Genomic DNA, 24,082 nt, shown 5'->3' with positions numbered 1-24,082 from the left:
GCTTTGTGTATTGGGCTTGTATTCTGCAACTTTGCTAAACTCACTTATTCTGGTAACTTTTGCAGATGCTATTGGGTTTTCTACATTGTTAATCATGCTGTCTACAAGTAATGTCAGTTTTATATCTCCTTTCTGATTTGAATTCCATCCTTGTCTTGCCTTATTATATTGTCTAAGACTTCTGGTACAATGCTGAATAGAAGTGGTAAGAGCAGACATCTTTATCTTGTTACTCATGTAAAGAGGAAAGGATTCAGTCCTTCATCATTAAGTGTGTTTTTTCTATAGGTTTTTCCTACATGCCCTTTATCATGTTTAGGTAGTTCCCTCTATTCCTAATTTTCTGAGGGTTTTTATCAGGAATGGATCTTGGATTTTGTCAAGTGCTTTTTCTGTGTCTATTGAGAGTATTATAAAAATTTTCCAGAAGTTGGCTTATGTAGTGAACTTCACTGTTACTCATATTGTAAATCACCCTTGTATTCCTGGGATGAACCCCATTTGACAGTGATGTATTATCCCTCTTATAGATTGCTGGATTTGATTTGCTAAAATTTTGCTCAGAATTTGATTCAGAATTTTCTTCTACAGTCTTTGTTTTTTGTATCAGGATAATGCTTGAGTCTTAAAATGACTTGGGAAGTATTTTCTCCACTTACTTTCCTTAAATGGCAGTATTACCAGTGAAGTCATCTGGGCCTGGACTTGACTTTATGAGAAAATTTTTAACTGGAAGCCCAATTTAAAAATATATATATAGGACTGAATATATATTTTAAAAAATACATATTCAGATTGTCTTTTTTGGAATGAGCATTTGGTATTTTGGCTTTGAAGGAATTTGTCCATTTCATTTAGGCTGTCAAATTTATTGACATAAAGTTGTTCATAACATTCCCTTATTACCTTGTAATAAACACTGTACTTATCTGCAAAGATAATTTGAACTGTTTTTTTTCTGTTGCTTACAGATGAAAAAGTTTAGACCTTAAAATACTACTTGATTCTGTTGGCCACTTCTGGTTAAGGCCACTGTCTCCAGCTTTCCAATGACAAGTATTGCTTTACATTACAGCCAACTAATATTCTAAGATTCTTAGAAATGGACAAACCACTTGTTGCTTATTTCGTTTTTTTTTGTTGTTTTTTTTTTCCTGGACAGTTCCTGTGTGGAAAAATTCAGGGTGCTAAATAACACCCTGAATTTTTTTTATGGCCTGGTCACAAGTTCCCAAGGGCGGTGGCTCCTCCCTCTACTAACGGGTACTAACAGAGACCTTCATACAGCGCAGATCTCAGTTACTAACACCTAAATGTTAACACCCATGGGATTTGCAGTCCCTCTGTTCATGCCTATCACTTTGCTAAGATCCACACCAAGCACATATTGTTTTATACAATCTTTAAAGATATCTACAGTAGACACTATGCAATTTGTTTAGAAACTATGAAGTTTCTAAACAAAGAGAATTCTTTATATTTGCTATTTGTCATAACATAATGTACGTTATGACATGATAGCAAATTTTATAATGTTATACATTTGCTATTATGTATAACATAACATGTCATAACATAGGCACAGTCTAAAATACAGTTTTGTACTAGCAGTTTATAAAAATACTTTTTAAACAATACTTTTGATTGGTACAGTAGCACTTTAAAGAAAACCAGTATATAGTTATTTCTTTTGAGGACCTACTAAAACAATTCAACTTATTGCTCCCAGCTACATCTAAAGCACAAACCTGGAAAGCAAGTTCTCTTACCCAGGTACGCACTTAGACTATTAATTGGCTGTAATGTACAGCACACACAGCCACATACTCAAACAGCCTCTATTTATGATGCATACTGGTGAAGCATCAATCTCAAACAGGGCATGAAATGACAGTGTTTGGAGTCTGTTTCCATTTCCAAGTTTGGGATGAACGAATGAGAAGCAAAGGCAAGGTGGAGTGTGTGTATGGGCTCTCTCTAGGTGTTAATCTGGCGTATCAATATTTAACTTGGGAGGTGGGGGAATGTATTTCCCACCTGGCCTTCTTCCTAAACATTGGAACAATTTTCAGAGCTTCTGGAACTGATGTTTTGTCAGCACCTTCACTGTCTTCCTGATGGAGATATGGAATGTTCCCATATTCTCTTAAAAGTGGGAAAATTTCAAGCAGAAACTGACAGAAGTCTCTGAATATTAAACCACCAGTGATTTGCCCCCTTTTCCCTAAGTGTTGTGGCCATTAAAGTTAGTAACAAAAGCCCAAGGGGGACAAACATGGAGATGGAGGAGAATGTATTGTGGTCATCCAATCAGTGAACCAGCAGGACCTCAAAAGTGAGCGGGGCACAGTCATTATCCAGCTGATAGCCATGGTCACGTGTGTTCTTCACTGGCTCGGCAACCATGTCCAGGGACTGCAGGAACAAGAGGGAACAAACAATGTAATAGAGGACAACCAGGCAAAGGAATAACGTGAGGATCCAGAGGGAAACGACCACCACCAGCCATGGCCAGTGAATAATTCTTTACAGCCTTAGGGTGATGAAGATGAACTCCACCATGTTGACTGAGCCCAGGATCTTCAGCTGCAGTGACCTATTGTGTCGGAAGCAGGTGTGCCCCAGACGCAGGTGGCCATGGACATGAGGGCATGAAGAGAAGCATGAAGACCAGCAGCCAGGAGTGGGTACCCCTCTTCACTCTATTGTAGACCACGACTTCAAACATGAGCAGCAGCAGGTGGATACCCATAGCGATCAGCATGGCTTTTAACTCCACTCAGGCCTTCCCCTTGGGGCAGTAGTAAGGGTTGTGAGTTCAAACACCTGCGCCCAGCGAGGAGCCCATGATGACTAGGAGCTTCCACAGCCATATGTGGGTGAAGACAGCCCAGTAGCTCCACTGGATGATGCTGGCGTAGATGAGGAACTTATTGGGATTGAAGTCCTGGAACAGGCCCCTGGGGTTCATGGCGGAGGCTGCCAACTGCTGGCTGGGCCTGCTCCCCTGTGACGCTCAGTGCCTTGTCTCTGCTGCTCCCCCGCCGCCGCCTTCTGGCCAAATGTCGGGATGCCAGGAGCGGCATAGTGGAGAGGCCGGAACACGTGCGCCCACTCACATGGCCTGGTCAGTAGTGCTCTGCGGCACAACTTGTGTGGGCCTGCGCGGCACGGTGGCTACAGCAGCTGCCTGTCTTCATTCTATGCCCATTAGGGAGGTACCTACAGTGTGTAGTGCCAGTAGAGGCCTGGGGCCTGGCAGGCTGCAGACTCCCCAGCGGGCCCATTGGCCATGAGCAGGCCACATCCTTGGTTGGTAGGCGGATGCTTCCAAGTGACTCCCAGAACATGGAGGCAGGAGTGAGCTCACATCCTCCCTGATGGCCAGGGGTGGACCCTCCCCAAGTGTACAATTCAGTGATATTAAGTACATTCACAGTGTTGTGCAGTCATCACAAATACTATCTATTTCTAGAACTTTTCAGTTTTTCCAAACAGAAACTTTGTGCCCCGTTAAACAGTAACTCTGCATTCTTCTTCCCTCCCACTCCAGGTGACCTCTGTTCTACCTTCTGATTCTCTGAATTTGTATATTCTGTGTACCTCATTTAAATGGAATCATACAAATAACCTTTTGTGTGTCTTTTTCACTTAACATCCTGTTTGCAAGATTGATTCATCTTGTAGCGTGTATCAGAATTGTACTTTTGTGGCTGAGTACTATTTCATTGTGTGTATATACCACCTTTCTTGTATCCCTTCATCTGCTGATGGACATTGAGGTGTTTCCAGCTTTTGGCCATCGTGAATAATGCCGCTTTGGATTTTGGTGTACAAGTACTAGTTTGAATCCTCCTTTTGGGAGTAAAATTGTTGGATCTCATGGTAATTTCTGTTTAAATTTTTGAGGAACTTTTACCCTTTTAATATCTGTATAGTCTGTAATGATTTCACTTCTCTTGTTCCTAATAGGGATAATTTGAGTTTTTTCTTTTCTTACTGATTTTACTCCATTTTTTTATTTCACTGATTTCTGCCCTGATAGTTCTCACTTGTTCTTTTTCTCATTTCTTAAGGTAGGAGTTGATGTCATTGATTCAAAAGCTTTTTCTTGTTTTTTTTTCTACTTTCTTTTTTTTTTTTTGGTAGATAAGGTCTCACTCCATTGCCCATGCTGGAGTGCAGTGGCACGATCATGGCTCACTGCATCCTTGACTTCCCAGGCTCGACGCCCCCCTGCCTCCAGCCTCCCGGATAGCTAGGACCACAGGCGGACACCACTGCACCCAGCTAGTTGTTTTAAATTATTTGTAGTGACGGGGGTCTCCCTGTGTTGTCCAGGCTGGTCTTGAACTGCTGGGCTCAAGCAGTCCTTCTGCCTTGGTCTCTGAAAGTATTTTAATTACAGGCATGAGCCTCTATGTCCAGCCCTTTCTTTCTTTTCTGATGTAAGTGCTTACTGCTGTAATGTTCCCTCTAAGCACTGCTTTAATGTCATTCCACAAATTCTGATACGGTGTGTTTTCTTTTTTGTTCAATTCAAATACTTTCTAATTTACTTCTTTGGCCTATGAGATATTTAGCAGTGTATTATTATTTTTGAGACAGAGTTTCACTCTTGTTGCCCAGGCTGGAGTGCAATGATCTCAGCTCAATGCAGTTGCCTCCTGGGTTCAAGCTGTTCTCCTGCCTCAGGCTTCTTAGTAGCTGGGATTACAGGCCTGTGCCACCGCTCCTCCCACACGCACCCACCCGTCCCACCCCCCCCCACCCCGGCTAATTTTGTATTTTTAGTAGAGACGGGGTTTCTCCATGTTGGTCAGGCTGGTCTTGAACTCCAGCCTCAGGTGATCTGCACACCTTGGTCTCCTGAAGTGCTGGGATTACAGACGTGAGCCACTGCGCCTGGCCGGAAGTTTATTATTTACTTTCCAAATATTTGGGAATTTTCCAGATATCTCTCTATTATTGATTTATGATTTAATTCCACTGTGGCCTGACCTTTCTGATTTATATAATCTGAATCACTTTAAATTTATTGAGGCTTGTCTTATGGCCCAGAATGTGGTCTGTCTTGATAAATGTTACATACGCTTGAAGAGAATGTGTAGTTTGCTCTTGGGTGGAATATTCTATATATATCTAATTAGGTCAAGTTGATTGATAATGTTCAACCCTTTATATCCTTACTGATTTTGTCTACTTGTTCTATCAATTATAAAAGAAGTCATCTTGCTGGGAACAGTGGTGTGTGCCTGTAATCCCAGCACTTTGAGAAACTGATGCAGAAGGATTGCTTAAACCCAGGAGTTCAAGACCAGCCTGGACAATTCAGGGAGACCCTGTCTCTACAAAAAAAAAAAAAAAATTGCCAGATGTAGTGATACACACCTGTAGTACCACCTACATGGGGCTGAGGAGGGAGGATTGCTTGGGCCCAGAAGTTGGAGGATAGAGTGCTATGATAGTGTCACTATAGCCTGGGCAACAGAGTGAGACTCTGCCCTCCCCCTACCCCCAAAAGAGGTGACATCTATCATTGTAGATTTGTCTGTTTCTTACAGTTCTCTTAATTTTTTGTCACATATTTTGACTTATGAAGTATGTAAACATATAGGATTGTTGTGCCCTCTTGATAAATTGACCCTTTTGTTTTGCTCTGAAATCTCTTTATCTAATGTCCAGTTTTTAAAAGTTGTTATATCAGGAAATAATATTTTTGCATCCTTTTACTTTTAACTAATTTACGTCTTCGTATTTAAAGTCTTTTTGTTTTGTTCTGCTTTGTGTAGATGCCATATAATTTGGATATGCAAGCAAGACCCTCTGACAGTCTGTCTTTAAAAGAGGTTGTTAAGCCATTTATATTTAATATGATTATTGATATGGTTATGTTTAGATCTGTCTTACTATTTGTCCCATCTGTTTTGTTCTGCCTTCTGATGTAATTTTTTTTTATGCATCTGTTTACTTTCTTTTATTGGCTTTTAGCTATTGACTTTGTTTTGGTTATTTTAATAGTTTCTTTAGGGTCAAAATACATATTTTTAACTTATCAGTTTATTTTATCTCCAAAAATCTCTGCTGCAGATAAATGATATGTTGTAGATAAGAAAGCTGCAATATTTTAAAATAGGAACATTTTGCAGCTTTGACTCATGGAGAAACTGCTTATTTCTCTTGAGTTTTTATTCTCATGGAAATGACTGTTCTTTCATGCTCTAATAAATGTCAGCCAAGCACTTCTAAAAAAGTGTTTTATGATTAATACTTAGCACTGAAACATCATCCTTGGACATTAGCAGTTTTTTCCTAAAACCATTTCTCTATCCTGCTGTTAGGAGGATGTCCAAGTTCATGGTAATTTACTTATAAAACTAACCTATCTTAAATGTTTATCCTGCTTTCTGGAGGTGTTCAGAATGAGAATTATGCAGCAGCCACAACCTGAGAAAGGATCAGAGATGTTTTTTATTGCAGTATTAATAGTCTCTCACAAGTCTGTAGAATCTAAGTGAATGTTTCCTCATTCCTTATCTCACTTTCTCAGCAAGACATGCCTACAAAATAGGAAGAACAGGTGATTTTACAGAGAAAGAAACTCAGGGCCCAAGAGTTAAGGTGCCTTACTACCAGTTCATTCAGTGTGTTAGTGGCCAAATTGCAGTCCAAAGCCTGGTCTTTGTCTCTTCGGTGCAACACCACTTCACACTCATCCTTGACTTAGGACTGCTATCATAATTGCCTTGTCTTTAGGCTTCCTTGCAGAGGTAGCTAGTGGTAGTTTGTTGTTTCCCCAAGGGAGCTTTTTGTTTTTCGGCCGGGCTAGGGAAGCTGGGATTAATAGCTGAGTAAACGTTCTTATGTGACAGAACAAATCTGACAGTTTTTTTTTTTTTCCCAGCCTTAATCTAGAAGTGGAACATGACTAATGAATGAGTAGTTTCTATTTGTAGCTGAAATGTAATAAACCGTTGTAATACATTTTGCCCAAAGGGAGATCAGTGGAGATGGTAAGAGCCAGTGGCTATAGATATTTATATGCAAATAACTACATTCTATTGAGTATCAAAGGGTAGGGCCTGGCTTATACTCCTGATTTGCCCTGATTTTTTCAGTGACCATGGATCTATTTTTATTCTGAATCCCAGGTCCTTGGTTCTCTGAAGAAGGAAGATGAAGCAAATTCTTTGAAGTATTTAGAGCCAGAGGGTACAGCTGGGTGCATAGAAGGAATGTTGGGCCAAGAATCGAGAAATCTGGATTCTAGGTCTAGCTCTGCCCTTGATTGATGATTTGAGGCAAAGCATTTAACCACTCTGAACCTCAGTAGTAATAATACATACTTAATACAATTGCTGCAAGTATTAAATGAAATACTGATAAAGTGTTCAGCACTGTGTGGTGCCTCGCTCAATGCATAGCAACTATCACTTTCTTCATTCTTCTGGACCTAACTGTGTAACGTTGGGCAGCTGTCTTGCCCTGTTTGAACTTAGTTTCTCCATTTCTAAAAAGTGAATTTGTTGTATCGTAGAAGCTTTCCGACACTGACCTTTTATGGTATAATTATCAATTGGTTATCCTTCCACAAGCTCGTGACCTCCTGGTGTTGCTGTGGTTATAGTGGTAATAAACATCTGAGAGAGATTGGATTGTTCTATTGATTCTGATATGCTCTTTATTTACAGACCACTACATACACCCGCCGGGGCCATGGGACGTGCACCAGCCCAGGCTGCTCCTTTACATATGTCACCAGGCACAAGCCACCTAAGTGCCCTACCTGTGGTAACTTCCTAGGAGGGAAGTGGATCCCAAAGGTAAGGTCCATTGGCGCTTTGGAAGCCTCACAGAGTAGGCTTTCTGTTAGGAAGAGGTGATTTTTAAAAAGTTAACATTTGTTTTTACTTTCTGACTATACAAGTAAATGATTTACATTGTATATAGTTTGTTTAAAAAATACAAAAGCAAAATAGAATAAAATGTTATCCAAGCTCATATACCATCCAAAGAAAAGCCGTTATTAGCATTTTGGTGTATTTCTTTCCAGTCTTTATTTCTGTGAATAAGTTCGAGATCTGTTTTTTTTCTCCGTTCTGCCTTTCTCTTTTTTTTTTCAGGTAGAGATGGGGTCTGGCTCTGTTGCTCTGACCTCAGTCTCCTGTATCGGCCTCCCAAAGTGCTGGGATTACAGCACTGTGAGCCACTGTTTTCTTGTTTTTTTTTTTTTGTTTTTTTTTTTTTAATTTTTTTCGTGGATACTTCTAATACTATAATACTTTGCTTTTTTAAATTTAACATATCATACCTTTAAATATTCTTCAAAAATATTATGTGTTTAATAATTTCCATGAACTACTACGCCATGTTTATTTACTTATTTCTGTCATCCCCCCATCTAAATCTAGATGTCTTCAACACTTTTATTTGACACTCATCAACAGTTAACAGTGTTTCTGTTTATGTCACATTGTGAGTTCCTTAATGACCTTGGTATCACCCACAGTCAATAAATAAATGAGCATCACAGTTGTGCCCTTCTGAAGTTCTGTTTAACATGTTGTCACCTGTGTGTGTGCCTGGTGCAAACTAGGCAAAACATACATATGTTATATGAAACTATACATTTTAAGGACTAAAATGGATGGAATAGGCAGTAAATTCTCACCTAATTCAGAGAGGAGAGACATTTATAAGGACTGGGACAGATGAAAGGTTTTATAGAAGAAAGAGAGTGTTGAAGAATTAATAGAATTTGGGTAGGTAGAAAAGGAGAGAGAGGCCTTATTTTAGTGAAAATTCCTTACGTTAGGTTTGTAATTATCATGTTTAACTCAGCATGGTCCAAACTTAAGTGTAGAAAAACCTTGGATAGCAGCATACCTTAAATCTGGGTCAATTTTCACACCTCTTTGAGAAATACTAGGGTGGTAACTTTTGTCCTCTGGATGAGTGTTTTGGCTTCTGACCAAGTTCAGGCTAGCACCAATTCCAGGAGACAGAACAGGGTATTAATTAAGAATGCAATTCTGGAGTTAGCTACTCAATTCAGACCCCTGCTTCCCAAGGTTTTTAACTATGTCATCTTGGTCAAGACATTCTGTGTCTGTTCCTGGATTTAAGTTTTTGTCTTGTCTGTAAATCGAAGTTAGTACCTACTTCATTAGGGATGTTAGCAGAGTCAAGTAAGATTATCCATATAGATTGAATGACACAGTTTCTGGTACATATTAAATCCTCAGTGAATGTCCTGCTGTCATCATGATAGATGTTAATTTAATTTTTAGCCCTACTATTGCTCTTTATGTTTTCACTTCTAGGGTCAGGAAGGACTTAGTGCTAATGTTTCACAGGAGATTTGGTCAAGGCTCTTGTGCCATCTTCTTTGATGTGTCTCTGTGAAGCCATCAGTGTATTCCTAATGTATTCCCCCAAAATGGGGAATAGCTGCAGTAGGAAGATTGAGCTGGATAGTAGTCAGAATTTTCCTTGGCCTTTCTTGACTAATGCAAAGCAGGTCTTTCACAGGACTGTATTTCCTGTGCTTGTGCATGGAAGGCTATCAGTGATCATTTTGGTTTGTCCCTCCTTCAGGCTATTTTTACTTTGGCTTTTTCGTTTCTTGTATGTGTGACTTTCTTTTTCATTTCTTGTACGTGTCGTTTTTTTCCGCTTTGATCGAAATAACTTTTTTTTTTTTTTTTTGAGGCAGAGTCTCTTGCTGTGTTGCGTAGGCCCATTTCGACCTCTTGATCTCAAGTGATCCTCTTGCCTCAGCTTCCCAAGTAGCTGGTACTATAAACTGGCTTTAACTGAAATAACCTTTATTTTTTAAAGACGGAGTCTTGCTCTTATTGCCCAGGCTGGAGTATAGTGGCACGATCTCAGCTCACTGCAACCTCCACCTCCCAGGTTCATGTGATTCTCATGCCTCAGCCTCTTGAGTAGCTGGGATTACAGGGATGTGCCACCATACCTGGCTAGGTTTTTTTTTTGATTTTTAGTAGAAATGGGGTTTCACCATGTTGGCCAGGCTGGTCTCAATCTCCTGGCCTCAAGTGATCCACCTGCCTTGGCCTCCCAAAGTGCTGGGATTACATGTGTAAACCACAGTGCCCAGCCTGAAAAACTTTAGAACCATGGTTCTCTTACTAAGATCACGGTCATGGCATGAAAACAATTTTTTTTCTGAGCTACCTTCCTGCCATCTTGACTTGCTAAGTCAAAATTTACCAATGTGTTTTGCAAGAATTACCATGTAAAGAGTAGACACCGTGATTTCTACAGCTAATAGAAACAGTGAGAGAAGATAGGTAACGTTTTACCGTCAATGCACTTAGAATTTTAGAGATAAAATTGACTTTGATTATCAGCTACTTCAGCTCTTTTGAGTTTCCAGCTAAGGAAAAACAGATTTTAAAAAAGCAACTTACTAAATTCACACAGCTAATTATCCCATTGCCTTTTCCACTAAACCACATTTCTCGGGCATTGGTATGCTGTTTAGCTGCAGAATGTAAGACAAGCTTGTACAACCCGCAGCCCAGAATGGCTTTGAATGCAGCCCAACACAAATTCATAAACTATCTTAAAACATTGAGATTTTTTGTTTTAGAACAACTGGTAATCAGTGTATTAAAATAGTTGACTTAAGCATCTGCAGTGGTGACTTCAACTTCAACTCCTGGTTCAATACTGATGGAAGTAATCTGTTTAACAATCTCAGAAGGACTGTGCAAGTCAGTTAGTTGCTTGTGGATTCTCATGTGGAGATTCCCGTGTCTTAGGAACCTTCGCCACAAGTTTTTCTTGTAGTGATTCTCAAAGTCTTGGTAGGCATTCAAACTGGTCCTTTCACTGAGATTCTTTTCCTTTGCTCCTCTGATCAAGTCAGCACACATCTTCTCCAGGGATTTTATGTTTCAGCTCATTAGAGCAATTTGACTTTGGTGAATTGCCACCTCCAGCTCCATGGGTGTTTTTCCAGTGTCTTTAAAAGCCTTGGCTGCAGCGGGCTTCCTGACCCACTTGTTCCTCGTCAAGAGCTAGCTGCGGTGAGTCAGGGTCAGGAGCAGGAGCGGGTGGACCGCGGCTGTGTACCACCTAAAACCGTGTCTTCCTCAAAGAGCAAAACATGAGATTTTTTTGGTGTGATTATTTTTATTTTTTTAAGCTCATCAGCTATTGTTAGTGTATTTTATGTGTGACTCAAGACAGTTCGCCCAGTGTGGCCCAGGGAAGCCAAAATTGGACACCCCTGATCTATTAATAAGATTTCTTGAATTCTGATTTTTGAGGCAGCAAGTGTAATTTGTTTCTAAAAGCTCCAAGTGTGTTTGTGCCAGTCAGGAAATGACTCACCTTTTGTTGTATTGTTCTAGAGTTCATACTGGCTAAAATTAGCCCAAGAAATAAGTGGCATAGTTCCCAAAAAGTTGGATAAAACAAAAGATAGTATATAAGGCTGTTTAGCTCAAGGCTTCATTCTTAAGACTCTCTGATGGCAGTGATCGAGGTCTCTCTCAGCCCTCAGCCTCTTGTGTTTACCTTGTTTACCTTAAATTTTGAAAGTAACATCTAAAATGAGTAGGCTGAGTTAATGAAATGTGAGATCACCAGGTAGAGTTGTTTTGCTCAGATTGCTTAAATTACCCAATCTTTCTGCAGTGATTTTTGTTTAAAATAGCCTACTTAGTAAGCAGTGTTTGCTCAAAGATTTTTCCTCTCCTGCAGTAAATAAGCTCTGTGCACTTGACTTAGAATTTTTCTCCATGTTAACTTACTCTATAATTAACTCTCCATGTTAACTTACTATGTGTTAGAACCTGAGAATGCTTTACTGAAGAGCTCTTAGGGGTCATCTGTTACTTGCTCTTTTTTTTTTTTTTTTTTTTTTGTCTTCAAACAGGACAGGGTCTTGCTCTGTCACCAAGGCATGAATGTAGCTCGCTGCAGCCTCAGCTTCCTGGACTCAAGTAATCCTGCTACCTCAGCTTCTCGAGTAAATGGGAACATAGGAACACAGGCTGCATGCCGGCATGCCTGGCTAATTTTTTTTTTTTTTTTTTTTTTGTAGAGCTGTGGTCTTACCATGTTTCCTAAACTGGTCTTGAACTCCTGGGCTCAGGTGATCCTCTTGCCTCAGTTTCCCAAAGTCTTGGGATCACAGGCCTGAGCCACGATCCCTGGCTGTTACTGGTTCTGAACTAGGGGAAGTGCAATGTGCAGGTGGCTTTGTAAATGTTGAGGGGTTTTTGGGTAGTCAGCAACAGGAAAATAAGTCATATTGAAATTTAATGACATTGGCAGACACTGAACTTCCTGTAATGTGCAGGGAGGTTCTATACACTAAAGAATTAGGTCGCCCAAAATGCTGTCTGGCTCCTGTTGACAAACACTGAGAGCCCAACCCTCTGCTATTTCATAAGGAGAAATGAGGATTCAGTTGGAGCTTGCCTTAGACCACATAACTAATTAGGAGTGGAGCTAAACTAGGTAGAAGCCCGCCTTTATGTTTCTTAATTTACAGTGCCCTTCATGATACACATGATGGGCAAAAAGCCTTTCTGAAACCTATTCCAGAGACAACCACTATTTAAAAACATTTTTTAAAAGTGTGTATGTTATTTCCACTGCAGCATTAATTGGATAAAAGCTAAGACAGCAAGGCCTTTTTTAAACCAGGTCTAGCTGAAATAGCAGCTGCTATTTTTAGTGAGTTTGAATATTTGTAGCACATAATAATGCATGAGTTAATTTGAAACAGTGCAAAGTATGTGACGTATGTGTAAGTCATTCTTAAGACTCACCTTAAAGAATCTGGGACAAAACACAGAATTTTTTTCAAAGGAGATGGGAAACTTTGAATCTGTCCACATGAGGTTGTGGCCACATTGAGATTAACTGAATCTCATAAAAGGACCACCAAGGTGAACAACTTAGGACTTCTAGGCCCTGTGAGGCAATATGTCACCCTCTTTCTAGACACAGAGAAGAAGGCTTTGAATATTGTCAAACTAAATGTGAAACTAAAAAATACTAACATTTGGTTGATGAAACCCGGAGAGGCTTTTCAATATGAATTAATTAGAAGGTGAAAAACTTTATTCAAAGGAAAGCGTTGAATACCATAGTGAAAGGAACTTGTAGTCAGAAGACTTAGATTCAGCCTAGTTTTTACACTTGAGACCTTAAGTTAACTTCTTCCTTTCATGGACCTTGGTTTCCTGTCTGTTGCCCATGTGTTACTAAAATGATCAAATGAGAGAATGTTTGTGAATGTCATCAACTGTGAAATGCCTTACGTATACAAAGTATTCTTATTTTTCTAGGAAAAGCCAGCCAAAGTAAAAGTGGAATTGGCTTCTGGTGTGTCTTCCAAAGGCTCTGTGGTGAAAAGAAATCAGCAGCCTGTCACCACTGAGCAAAATTCCTCTAAGGAAAATGCCTCCAAACTGACTCTGGAGAATTCAGAAGCTGTAAGCCAGCTTCTGAACGTAGCTCCGCCCAGAGAAGTAGGTGAGGAGAGTGAGTGGGAGGAAGTGATCATCTCCGATGCCCATGTTTTGGTTAAGGACGCTCCTGGGATTTGTGGTGCAGCAGTCACTAAGACACCAGTCATCAAAAGTGGTGTGCAGCCTGAGGTCACTCTGGGGACAGCTGACAATGACAGTCCTGGAGCAGATGCACCAACACCATCCGAGGGGACAATTGCCTCTAGTCCACTCCCTGCTCCTAAAAAACCTACAGGGTAAGTCAATGTGTTTGTATATTATAGAGTTGTATTTAAAATAGCAGCCTTGGAAATGCCCCATGTTTGTTTTATCCAATGTCTGTATAGCATGCCTGTGAGAGGCAGCAGAGCCCAGGCCATGGTTCCTGTTTTATAGATGCAGAAACCAAGGCCTAGAGATATGTAAAGATTGTTTCTTCCCCCTGGACTCTGCTATCCATGTACTGCTGTCAGATTACTTAAACATCTCTTCTTGTTAGTCTCCCTAAAGCTGTTATTACAGTCTTGCTGATACAGGCTCTGGGTAGTATTGAAACTATGAGTTACCAGTTTTGGAGACTGGATTTGGAAAGAGAAGCTTTATTAAAATATCCTGTAGAAAGAGTTCTGGCCTGATGACTCAGTACTGGTTCTGACTGTTTCTGGCTTCTGTTTGACCTTAGGCATTGTCACTTCATGTCTCTTGACTTCAGTCCTCTCGTCTGAAAAATCTTGAATTGGATATTAGAAAATCACAGGCTGACTGTACAAACTGAAGTTTATAAAACACGCAACCTAGTACCTTGCAAGTTGGAGGAAGTCACTATCTTTTTCTCTCCTTTTACTCCTTAAATGTTTAGTTGGATTCTCTGTATACCCCTTCCCTAAGGAAGTTGTGTTCTAGTAACTGAAGACCCTTATTTGTATCAGTGGTTCTCAACTGGTAACAATTTTGCCCGCAGTAGGACACCAGCAGCCAATTCCACTTTTAACTTTGGCTGTTTCTTCCAGGAAAAATAAAAATACCTTGTATACTTAATACCTGTATACCTAGTATACAATGTGTGTGTGTGGTATTTCCCACTTTTTTTAAAACACAAATCATAGCACAACATACATACTTCTACATCTCACTTTTTATTTATGTTTATGTTTATTTTTATCTTTTTGAGACAGGGTCTCACTTTGTTATTCAGGCTGGAGTGCAGTGGTACGAACACAGCTCACTAAAGCCTTGACTTCCCTGGCTAAAGCCATCCAATAGCTGGGACTACAGGCACGCAGTACCATACCTCTCTAATTTTTGTATTTTTTTGTAGAAATGGGGTTCATGTTGCCCAGACTTTTCTTGAACTCCTGGGCTTAGGTGATTTGTCTGCTTCAGCCTTCCAAATACATCTTGCTTTTTAAAAAAATATTATGTAGCAATATACTTTGACGATGGTTTTGTATATTTAAAGGATGAAGCTGTGCACTTTAGACCTTTTGTTTGAAACACGTAAATCACTTTAGCAAATGTTTGTTGAAGCCTTCTGTGGTGTAGCCCTGTGCTCAACATTGATGCTGCAACGGGGACTCTGTTTTCTAGGGTCTCCAAGCTGCTGTCATGAGTTTATGCTCTAACTAGAGGTAGATTACATGTTACAGCTGTAACAGAGATTGGCATTACACGCTGTAGACATTGTTTTACACGTCTGTATCTTCCCAGTGATCCCACAACATATAGGTAATTACTGTCCCATTTTACATATTAGGAACTTGAAGTTAATAGAATAATAAATTATTTGCCCAGGGCCACACAGCTATTTAGTGGTTGAATTTGAACTCAATCTGTGTAAAGCTTGATAGTTTAACCCCAATACTATCCTCTAATAAAGCACTATGTAGAGGTTGCACTTTGGTTTTCGTCCCTGTGGTCCAGAATTTCCAGATTTCTCTTCTTACTCTTTTCAGAGTTGACCTGCTTACCCCTGGGCCCAGAGCTCCAGAGCTTAAAGGCAGAGCACGGGGCAAGCCCTCATTACTGGCTGCAGCAAGACCAATGAGAGCAATTCTGCCAGCCCCAGTCAATGTGGGGCGAGGCAGCAGCATGGGACTGCCCAGGGCCAGGCAGGCCTTTTCCCTGAGTGGTAAGGGCTGGCACATACCTGGGATGGAGGGGCTGTCTGATGGGTAAGGGACAGGAGTGGGGGTTAAGAACGGGCATGAGAGACTTGGGGAGACTCTGAATGCACTTAAATCACCAGTTTGGCGCCTGGTTCTCTCAGATAAGACTCCCTCTGTGAGGACTTGTGGTCTGAAGCCAAGCACACTGAAGCAGCTGGGCCAGCCCGTTCAACAGCCATCTGGCCCTGGTGAAGTGAAGGTAAGACCCATTTTCCAGAGGGGGCGCTGTTTGGGGTCTGGCTGCTTCCATTTAATGTATCAAAGCTATAGGTAAAGGCAGATCCTAATTCTTACACATTGGTAGACCTCTGGGAGGAGATTAACATGAATGATTTATCTATTTTTTAAATAATTTCTTTTTATAAAGTGAATGCGTGTTTTTAAATCTTTTACTTAGAAATAATTTGTAACTTAGAAAAGTCACAAAAATAAAAATAGTACAGAGAACACCTATATACTTTTTACCCATAGTGATCTATTGTTAGTAGCCCATTTTGCTTTATCTGTTTTGTTCATGCTTGTTCCCCCCACCATATGTGGGTATATACACGTGCATCTGTGTAAAATACACGTTGTAGGGTAAGTAATGCCTTCATGCTTGTTTGTGCATTTCATAAGAATAGGGATATTCTGGGTTTTTTGTTGCGGTGGTTTTTTTTTTTTTTTTTGGTAGCAGTGTCTCACTCTGTCACCCAGGCTGGAATGCAGTGGCACAATCTTGGCTCACTGCAGCCTCCACCTCCTGGGTTCAGGTGATTCTCCTGCTCAGCCTCTCCTGAGTAGCTGGGATTATAGGAGTGCACCACCACGCTCAGCAAACTTTTGTATTGTTGGGAGATAGGGTTTCACCATGTTGACCAGGCTGGCCTTGAACTCCTGACCTCAAGTGATGCACCCATTTCAGCCTCCCAGAGTGCTGGGATTACAGGTGTGAGCCATCACACCTGGCGTAGAATAGGGATTTTTTTTTTTTTTTTTTTTTGAGACGGAGTTTTGCTCTTGTTACCCAGGCTGGAGTGCAATGGCGCGATCTCGGCTCACCGCAACCTGCGCCTCCTGGGTTCAGGCAATTCTCCTGCCTCAACCTCCTGAGTAGCTGGGATTACAGGCACGTGCCACCATGCCCAGCTAATAGAATAGGGATATTCTTTTACTGAAACATGGATGCATATCTTTACTCTTGCATTTGTATTCCAAATTGTGTCAGTTTGACCTGTGAACCCTGAAAATCTGAGATGGTCTCAGTTAATTTAGAAAGTTTATTTTGCCAAAATTGAGGACGTGCACCTGGGACACAGCCTCAGGAGTTCCTGACGACATGTGCTCAAGGTGGTCAGAGCCGAGTTTGCTTGTATATATTCTAGGGAGACGTGAGTCAACATACACAAGATGGACATTGGTTCAGTCTGGAAAGGCAGGATAACCCAAAGCAAAAGCGAAGGACTCAAAGCAGGGAGAGGACTTCTGGGCCATAGGTAGTTAAGAGACAAATGGTTGCATCCTTCTGAGTTTCTGCTTACAAAGGAGGCAGTACGCATTTACCTCAGTGAGCAGAGGGGTGACTTTGAATTTAATGGGAGGCAGGTGGGCCCTAAGCAATTCCCAACTTGACTTTTCCCTTTAGCTTAGTGATTTGGGGGTCCCAAGATTTCTTTTCTTTCCACAGACCCAATTATATATATATATATATATATATATAATATATATATGTATGTTTTTTTTTTCCCCCCCTAGAAACAAGGGTCTTGCTTTGTTGCCCAGGCTGTAGTGCAGTGGTGCAATCACAGCTCACAGCATCCTCGAACTCCTGGGCTCAAGGAATCCTCCCAACTCAGCCTCCTGAGTAGCTGCTTACACAGGCAGGCACCACCATACCAAGCTAATTTTTAAGTTTTTTTTTTTTATAGAGACAGGGTCTCTTGCTATGTTGCCCAGGCTGATCTCAAACTCCTGGCCTTAAGCGATCCTCCCTCCTCGGCCTCCCAAAGTACTGGGATTGTAGGCATTAGCCACTTCACCTAGCATCTTTTTATTTTATTATTTTTTTAAAAGCCCCTACCATTTTAGGACAGTTCCATTATATAGCATATTTTTCTCCAGTCTAAGATGCAGTCTAGGATCAGATATTAACATTTAGTTGTCCTGTCTCTTTAGCATTCTTTTAAAAATGAATGCATGGTTGAAGAAAATACAGAAAATTCAGGTAAAGGAGAAAGAAAAGTCTCTCGTGATCCTGCCACCCAGAATGACCAGCTGATGTGCTTTCAGGTCTTTCCCCGAATTTGTGTATGTTTATTTTTTAATACAATTTTTTAAAAGTCAAAAACTTGGCTCTTAGGCCATACACTAATTTGTGGCTTATATCTTTCACTTCATTTAATGATACAGATATGAAGAATTTTCTGGGTCTCCAAATTCCATGGATTAGTGGGTTTTGTTTGTTTGTTTTGGCCATATGTAGCTAGAATAGTTATCAAGTTTTTTTTTTCATGTCAGATGGTTAATGTGCTGACATTGTAATGAGGTTTGAGGGAGGCACATCTCTCCCATGTGCATGAATACCAGATTGTCACGATTGTGAAAGGATCTATCAAAATTTCCTAAGTCAGCATTTTTCAAGCTTTCGATCACGACCCTCAGTAACAGGCATATTTTTACATCACTGCCCATTAGACAAATATACTAAAGGTTTAAAGAAGCTGTGCCCTTACTATATGCAGTCACTTTGTCATTTCTCATTCCTGTTTGCCAAATGCTGGTTTCAACTCATTAAATTAAAGTTATGACCCCTCATTGGATTGTGGCCTATAGTTTGAAAACTGTGTCCTGGACCAAGTTGGAATAGGAAAATGGGTCTGCCATCCCTGGTCATGTGTTCTTTGTCCATTAACTTCCTTTAACAGTTTTACATTTGCCCTGACAGGAATATCAACTGGCTTTTACTTTGAGAACTGTTTTGTTTTCCACACAGATGTGGTGGCAGCTCTGGGTGTTTGTGTGATCTTGCGGTGTAGAAGGAAGGTATCTGGTTAGCATCAGTAGTTTTGTAGATTTCCAGCCCCTAGATTCCCTTTATGTACACTCTGTTACTTGGGTAAACCCCAGTCTTCTCTGTAAATAGTTTCCTTTTGATTGGTGTCATTGGGTATTTGTTAAAAGCCACAAGCTCTTTTGCTAGTTTTAAACCAGTTACATGAAATGTTCTGAAAATCAACTTAAATGCATTATTATAGAATAATTTTAATTTTGTATGCTTTTTCTTTTTTTATATAATTAAAATGCACATTCTTTATAAAACATTTGAGGCTGGGCATGGTGGCTCATGGCTGTAATCCCAGCACTTTGGGAGGCCAAGGGGGGAGGATTGCTTGAGTCCAGTAGTTCAAGACCAGCCTGGCAACATAGTGAGACCCACATCTCTACCAAAAACAAACAAAACAAAAAAAAAAAAAGAAAGAAAAAATTTTGTAGATAGTGGTAAAGAGGGAGAAACAACCATAATCGTCCTCTTACCCTGTGACATTTTAGTGAATAGTCTTTCAGACATTTTTCTATGCAAAATTATTCAACCATGTATTTGTGTGTGTAAAAGCCATTATGTGCTTTTATAACTAAGTAGTAGTTGTAAATCCGATTCATGTTTCTAATACATGGTATTAGAAGCTGCACAGAAGCATGTGGCAACCCCTGGACTTGAACATGACACTCAGGCTTTGGTGGGCTGCTGACCGCCAGCTGGCAGTCCAGAGGGCTCATTTGGAGAACAGCTCTATAAATTCCCCAGGAAAACATTTCCTCAAGTCGTTTCAGGACATAGAACCTCAGGAGTTTGGCTGAGGTTCAAAAACACTAAACAGTTTATTCTGATCCACAGCTACCAAGTGGCCCATCCAACAGGACTTCTCAGGTTAAAGTTGTGGAGGTCAAGCCCGATATGTTTCCTCCATATAAGTACAGCTGCACTGTCACATTGGTAAGTGTGCAGCTAGGTGGTGGCGGGGTGGCATGGAGGTTGTCTTGATTTTGTGGCTGAAGGTCAGTAGGAGGCTGGGAGAGAGGGTGGTGGTACCTAGGGGAGGGATATAGATTGTTAATCTCATCCCTGATGTAAATGATAGCTACTGGATAAATCTGCTGCATTGTTTTGGTTCCTTTCCAGGTGAGATTTATAAAGTATAGGACAACTGAGATTAGTATATTTTTATTGAGAGTTGCAGGAGATGAGAATCCAGTCCAAATTTAACATTTTAGCAGTCTTGGAACCTTCTAACCTAGAAAGGGTGTTCCACAGTTACGGTTTCTCTTTTTTTTTGAGATGGAGTCTTGCTCTATTGCCCAGGCTAGAGCAGTGGTGCGATCTCGGCCCACTGCAACCTCCTCCTCCTGGGTCCAAACGATTCTCCTGCACCAGCCTCGTGAGTAGCTGAGATTATAGGCACCTGCCACCACACCCAGCTAATTTTTATATTTTTAGTAGAGACGGGTTTCATGCTGGTCTCAAACTCCTGACCTTGTGATCTGCCCGCCTTGGCCTCCCAAAGTGCTGAGATTATAGGCATGAGCCACCGCACCCGGCCATCGGTAGTATCTTAAAGTAAGATTCAGAAATACTTTAGTAAAGCAACTTATTTTGTTTAGCTTAGTGTTTCCCACAGGGATTTTTCCTTTATTTTTAATATAACACATATTAACATCCCAATTTTTTTTTTTTTTTTTTTTGGTAAATCAGTGGTGAGTTAAGACTTAAAAAGGGTATAAAAATAACACAGTTAATATTCAAAACGGAACTCCAGATACAGAATATATAGATGAGTTTCTGTCTAGTTTTCTTTTTTTTCCCGGGGGGATGTGGGGGGCTTCTCCGGGCTCTGTACATGGTTCCTATATACACAGACACACATGGCTTTCAGATTGTGGTGTGTCTGTGGGGGCTGGGGCTAGGGTCTGCTCCTGGGACCCACCTCCCTGAGGATCCCTTCCCTGCTGAGAGGCCTAGGTGACATTGGGATCACCCTTTTGAAGGGCAGGCAGCATAGAGCAGGAAAATAAATACTAGATGGTTAAAAGACCTGATCCAAAAGGAGTTCTGGCTCTGCTGCTAGCATGCCATATGTCCCTGGGCAAGATCCTTTCCTGCTATGGTCCTCAGTTTTACTGTGTAAAATGCTGCATTGGCTTAGATACCTTTGGGGCATCTGTCACTCTCAGCATTCTCTAATTCTCTTGATGCTTAAAGTATCAACCAACCAGTATCTTTTGGCAGTTTCTCTAGCTGATTTGATTAAGATGAACAGATTTTGGGAGAACAGCTAGATTTTTAAAAATTCTTGCCTCATAATGGCAGACAGGTTCAGATAGGGTCATTCATTGATCCATCCATTCAAAAAATATTTATTGAGCACATACCCTGTGCCAGGCTCTGTGCTGGGGATTCAGTAGCAAACAAGACAGCACGGTATGATGGGTTAACCTCTGGCCTGGCCTGATCTCTAAGGAGAATGTGCCTTTTATCCTGGAGATGTGCTCAGGTTTCTTTTTCCTGTGACCTAAATGTAATCACTACCTTCTCCATGCCTTCACTCTCCACTCCCTTAGGAGGCAACTAGATTTACCACTAGGAAGAACTACCCCTGAGTAGACCCTCTTTTCTGCTGATTAGGTAGTAACTTGTCATAGGAGCTTAGATGCTGGAGCTTTGAGCTTTAGTAGTCCATAAGTCACGGTTTGTCTTTAGGCAGGGCTTGCACTCTTTAGTTCACCAGTCTCTAGCACTCGTTCTTTAAACAGACCTGTTTTACTCCACCAACTGCCTGGACCCTAAGGACGTTTGCATTTCTGACCATTGAGAGTCAACTCTCTTGTTTCACAGATAGGGAAGGACTGAATTTGCCAAAAATTTACAGCCTGTGTTCAAAGTAAAAGGGTAACTGCAGAAAAGGTTAAGGCTCTTGAAGTTAGGCTAAATCTGGTTTGCAGCTGCCACTCTCTTCTCTGATGTACTGGCAGCTCCTCATTTTGGTCTGGGCTCTGCCCAGGTTTAACTTAATTTTTGTAGAATTAAACATTGGTCTTACTTTTTTAGGATTTGGGCCTGGCTACATCAAGAGGCCGGGGAAAGTGCAAGAATCCATCTTGTAGCTATGTCTACACCAACAGGCACAAACCTCGGATTTGTCCCAGCTGTGGTTTTAACCTTGCCAAAGACCGGACTGAGAAAACCACCAAGGCTATCGTGAGTTCCTTTCCCAAACACACCCTGGCTTGTTTTGGGCTCTGTTAGTGAACCTGTCTTAGTAGAAATAGGAGGATTTTTCAAGTACATGGTAGTAGTTAGAGCTTCCAAACTGGAACCAGGTTGTGGATTCTGAACCTGAGCAAGTGCCTTCTTTTCTCTGGGCCTCCTTGTCCCCATTGCCAGGGTGAAGGGGTTGACTAGGTATCTTGATCTCTGAGAACCAAGAGTTCATTCACTGCAGAGAATATTAGCATGGGCCTTAAGTAGGAATCAAAGGAGAGGGACGAAAGGCTTCTGTTCTCTTACCCCTGAGGCCTGATGCAAGACCTGTAAGTCGATTTACTGTTTTGGTAAATAGAGAATACCAACCCCAGGACTTTGTAGATGAGACCACTGCTGCTTTCTCAGGTTCCTTGCAAAGCTTTTAGCTAATCAAAGCTTTATTTCTATCCGTCTAGGCAACCCTCCTCTCTGAAATTGGGCCAAGCTACTTGGATGGTAAAATACATTCCACTTGGCTCCTTAGGGATTTTTTTATTACTATAACCAGGAAAAACGGGCATTTTTAAGAGGTCCTCAATTTCCGTATGAGTTTTTTAAAGTGAACAGAAAATGATGGCACTGGAGGCAGCAAGTGGAATGAGTAAAGCAAGAGTAAGAAGAGAAATGTTACTGATCTGCTTTGGGGGAAGAGGGGGTGGCACACAGAACAGGTCCGGACCTGAGACGGAGCCTGGTCACTGCAGATCAAGGCCAGACCTTGAAAGACAAGCAGATTTTGGATGGAAGGGGAAGGTATGCCATACTTAAGGGTAAGCGGGAATGAAAATGAGTAGTGTTCCATTTGGCTTGAGGAGGTGATAAGGGAATGGGGTGTGGGAGAAAGGGCGTGAAGGAAAATAAAACCTGAAAAGCATCTTGGAACCATGTCATGGAAGGTCTTGTCAGTTTGTTCTTCAGTCAGTGGGGTCCCACTGAATGTTCTTGAGCCAGGGAGAGGCCTAGAGGAAAGTGATGGAACTCAAGAGGGGAACTTACGGGATGAAGGTTTGAAGATAGGGAGAACTGCTTCAAGCTTAAAGGCTTCTTTGTATATGGAGAGAGGCCTTTGTGGTGATGCATCTCACTTTGGTCTCCAGGTCTGTTTTTGTGCTTGAGGTGATGTTCTGAGGTGATTGTCCTTGTGAGAAAGGAAAGTGGGACCAAAATGTGTGGGCACTGATGGCTTGGGGGAAAAAACACTGGGGCTAGGAGCGAACCTGAGTTAAAATCTTCCCTCTCCCGAACTTTAGTTTCTCCATTGGTAAAATAAGGTGGGCAAGGTACATTAGATGTGGGCGTTTTACTCTCAGAGACAGGAGCCTTAGAGAAGACTGAGAATTGAGCTTCAAGGAGTTTATAAATCCCTGAAATTGCATGCAAAATGGGTCTGTAGCTTCCATCAGATTCTCTGACTCCACTGGATGCCTACAACTGGAAGTAAGCTTTCTTCCTGGATTTTCAGTGGGTTTGATGTGCTCCTCTTGCCATAGCATTGATCACACCCCATACTGACTGCTTCTCTTAACTCCCTATGAGACCACAGTCTCTTCTAGGGCAGGTATGTGTGTGTTTCCTACACCACCTAACCTTGGAACCTGCATATACAAAGTGTGTATATCTGTAATTAGGGGATGGAATTGAGTTTCTGTGTAGGTAGAAGTTCTGAGCATTCCTTTCTCCTTCCAGTTCATTTTAGCTACTTGTGTGGTTTGCAGCTGAGGTGGACGTTTACTCTCGATCTAGGATGAAGTAACTTTTCAGGTGACATGGGAAATTATCTGGGGACCTCTTGCCAATTTCAAATCCCACTCTAAAACTTATATCCCTCGGTATTTGGTTAACCGAGAGCTGCCCACCCCTAGGACCCTCATCTGCAGACTTTCCATCACTTTCCAGTCTCCTAAAGTTTTTGCTGGTCAGAACCACAGGGACCTTCTTGTGTGTTGTCATTTGGAGCCCCCTGGTGACCAAATATTTTTTATGCTTTTTGTCTTCAGCTATTGTCATTAAGACCACATCTCTGAGCTGGAATGGTAACGGTCTTCTCTATCCTTCATCTCTGCCTAGAACCACAGGACAGTATTACTGCCAAGTGGTCTTCCAGTTATGGTTTCATCGTTGTGACTGAGAACACACAGCCTCTC

The 24,082-nt window shown here is 41.2% G+C and overlaps 1 protein-coding gene and 2 pseudogenes across 2 annotated transcripts in view; 1 reads left to right on the top strand and 2 right to left on the bottom strand.

The window, feature by feature from the left end:
• The window catches only part of HMGXB3 (HMG-box containing 3), a 54,956-nt gene that overhangs the window by 12,954 nt on the left and 17,920 nt on the right, over positions 1 to 24,082 (top strand). Inside the window, exons 6-11 of one of the 2 annotated variants that reach the window (XM_003934010.4) lie at positions 7,692 to 7,823; positions 13,335 to 13,753; positions 15,449 to 15,624; positions 15,763 to 15,860; positions 19,536 to 19,634; positions 21,744 to 21,893. In XM_003934010.4, the coding sequence (XP_003934059.1) occupies positions 7,692 to 7,823; positions 13,335 to 13,753; positions 15,449 to 15,624; positions 15,763 to 15,860; positions 19,536 to 19,634; positions 21,744 to 21,893 (1,074 nt within the window). The remainder of the gene's footprint in view (positions 1 to 7,691; positions 7,824 to 13,334; positions 13,754 to 15,448; positions 15,625 to 15,762; positions 15,861 to 19,535; positions 19,635 to 21,743; positions 21,894 to 24,082) is intronic. The other variant, XM_010344537.3, reaches the window with a different exon arrangement.
• LOC101040808 (transmembrane protein 185B-like) lies at positions 1,985 to 2,971 on the bottom strand (annotated as a pseudogene).
• Positions 18,152 to 18,248, bottom strand: LOC120365924 (small nucleolar RNA U13; annotated as a pseudogene).

Source organism: Saimiri boliviensis, chromosome 1 (assembly GCF_048565385.1).
Source record: "Saimiri boliviensis isolate mSaiBol1 chromosome 1, mSaiBol1.pri, whole genome shotgun sequence".
Classification (NCBI taxonomy): Eukaryota; Metazoa; Chordata; class Mammalia; order Primates; family Cebidae; genus Saimiri; species Saimiri boliviensis.
Note: the sequence above shows the minus strand (reverse complement) of the source record. Positions and strands in the feature narration are given on the sequence as shown.